This window comes from Wasmannia auropunctata, unplaced genomic scaffold (genome assembly GCF_000956235.1).
Source record: "Wasmannia auropunctata unplaced genomic scaffold, wasmannia.A_1.0 LD336101.1, whole genome shotgun sequence".
Lineage (NCBI taxonomy): Eukaryota > Metazoa > Arthropoda > Insecta > Hymenoptera > Formicidae > Wasmannia > Wasmannia auropunctata.
In genome coordinates this window covers 943,794-945,612 of record NW_012026789.1, presented here as the reverse complement: position 1 = coordinate 945,612, position 1,819 = coordinate 943,794, and the positions used below count along the sequence as shown (strand labels likewise).

The 1,819-nt window shown below is 48.7% G+C and overlaps 1 protein-coding gene across 1 annotated transcript in view; it reads right to left on the bottom strand.

Moving 5' to 3' along the window:
• Nucleotides 1-1,819, bottom strand: part of LOC105461097 — a 47,429-nt gene that overhangs the window by 6,798 nt on the left and 38,812 nt on the right. Inside the window, exon 11 of the mRNA XM_011707588.1 lies at nucleotides 15-1,809. Coding sequence (XP_011705890.1) covers nucleotides 15-1,809 — 1,795 coding nt within the window. The remainder of the gene's footprint in view (nucleotides 1-14; nucleotides 1,810-1,819) is intronic.

The window sequence follows — 1,819 nt, the reverse complement described above, 5'->3', positions numbered from 1 at the left end:
GTGCTGTCGTGTACCCCGCGATGACCACATTTGCCATTGGTGACGGTATTACCGCCTCGTCTCTCAACCGCCACGAAACATACATCACCTCGTCATTGACGGGCAATATGCTGGTTACCGCGTATTCCGGGCTTGACAGTAATTCCGCGAGATGTTGACGAGTTTTTACTATCTCGGTATTCGGTAGGTTGTTTCGTTGGCCGAATTTTCCCCAAAACGAATTGAGACAGAGTTTGGCGACTGAGCGTAATCCGGGATTTCGCGCGATGCTGCTTTTATTAAGAGCAATACTCTCAGTCGATTCATATTCCCGAAGGTATCGCTCTTTAGCAACATCGTCGTTTTCGCATTTGCTCGGCCACCCACTCGCCTCTTGTTTTAACTGTAAGAAAGTGTTGATATATTCGACAAACAGCCCGCCTTCCCGTGTACCGGGATCGTAGCGCGTACTTTTATACTGCCAGATCTCGTCTACTCTCGTCACGAGATAACCTTTCTCGATTGCTTTACGCAATTCGCAGGACACCCACGTACCCTCGAGCTCACGTTCCGCGGGGTCGTCGTAAGTGCACACTGCGCGAGAAAATACTTCGCAGCATGTACGACAAAGCGCAAATAATAATTTTCCGCCTACCCTATACGGTAATACCGGATGGAAAAGATCTCGCGGAGGGAGTACCCGACAGCGCACGAGCCCTTCGACTCGCGAGAAGTCGAAATCCGGTGCTGATCCAATCAACTCGGTACACTCAACGCCGACGAAGATATCGGGATGTCCGATTGGAAAAACTCCGGTCTTGAGAACGTACGGGTACAGAGAACATACGTCCACGTAATGTATTTTCTCGTTGCCCGAGGTCTCGTAACGGGTCATGACATTACCGGTGCGACCGCCGAAAAATGCGTTACGAAGATCGAGCGGAGCGATTTTTATCATCGGATGGTTTTCGACAAATTCGCGCATCTCGCGATTCTCGCGCAATTCTTTGTCGAAGTCACATTCCCATTTTTCCGTCACGATGTAGCCTTTGCGACGTAATTGCGCTGTTATTGCAAGCGTTCGTTCAAAGCGGTCGTCGTACGTATCTTTCGGCTTCGGTGTTTTTTCGCGGTTAACCCTATAGCAAGTTGTACACCCGTGAAAAGAGCAACCGTGAAATTGTAGCACGTGACGTTGCGTTTCGCCGTTATTATTATCACACTCATAATACCCGTCGACGCGCATGCCCTCCGTTAAACGATGTTGCCATCCGTGTCCAGCGTGGATTATACGTCGGCCCAACTCGCGTTCCTTCAAAACTAGCCATTGAATAGCTTTGCGCGACTGCTTATCTTTATACTTGTATCCTCCCATCGGAATGATCCCTATCACCTCTTTGCGCAAGAAGTTCTCGCAAAAAACTCTCATGCACGTCGAGGCGATAGTCGTGCATTCCACGAAAGGACACACATTGCCGCGTTCTAGAAATATCTTTCGAAACGCCATGCATGCACGACGAAGAATAATGGCGTCGGTTCGACAATATTCGAGTATTTCATGCTGAAAGTCGAATACGGTGTTTTTACTCGACATTTCCGCGTGCCACGCGAGAAAACGTTCGCGCTCCTGCGCTTGCATTGTTTCGGGCGCGTAATATTTAACATTAGGCATCGGGCCAACGTACATCTGATTATTGATAGTGTTGAACAAATGTGGGAAGACGCCTTTACCGCAAGTATCCGGCAATCCGAAGGCTTTCGGCAATTCCGACAAACGCATCGGCATGTAATTGACACTATCGATAAATTTTGCACGCCCCGCCGTTAATACTATAATTTT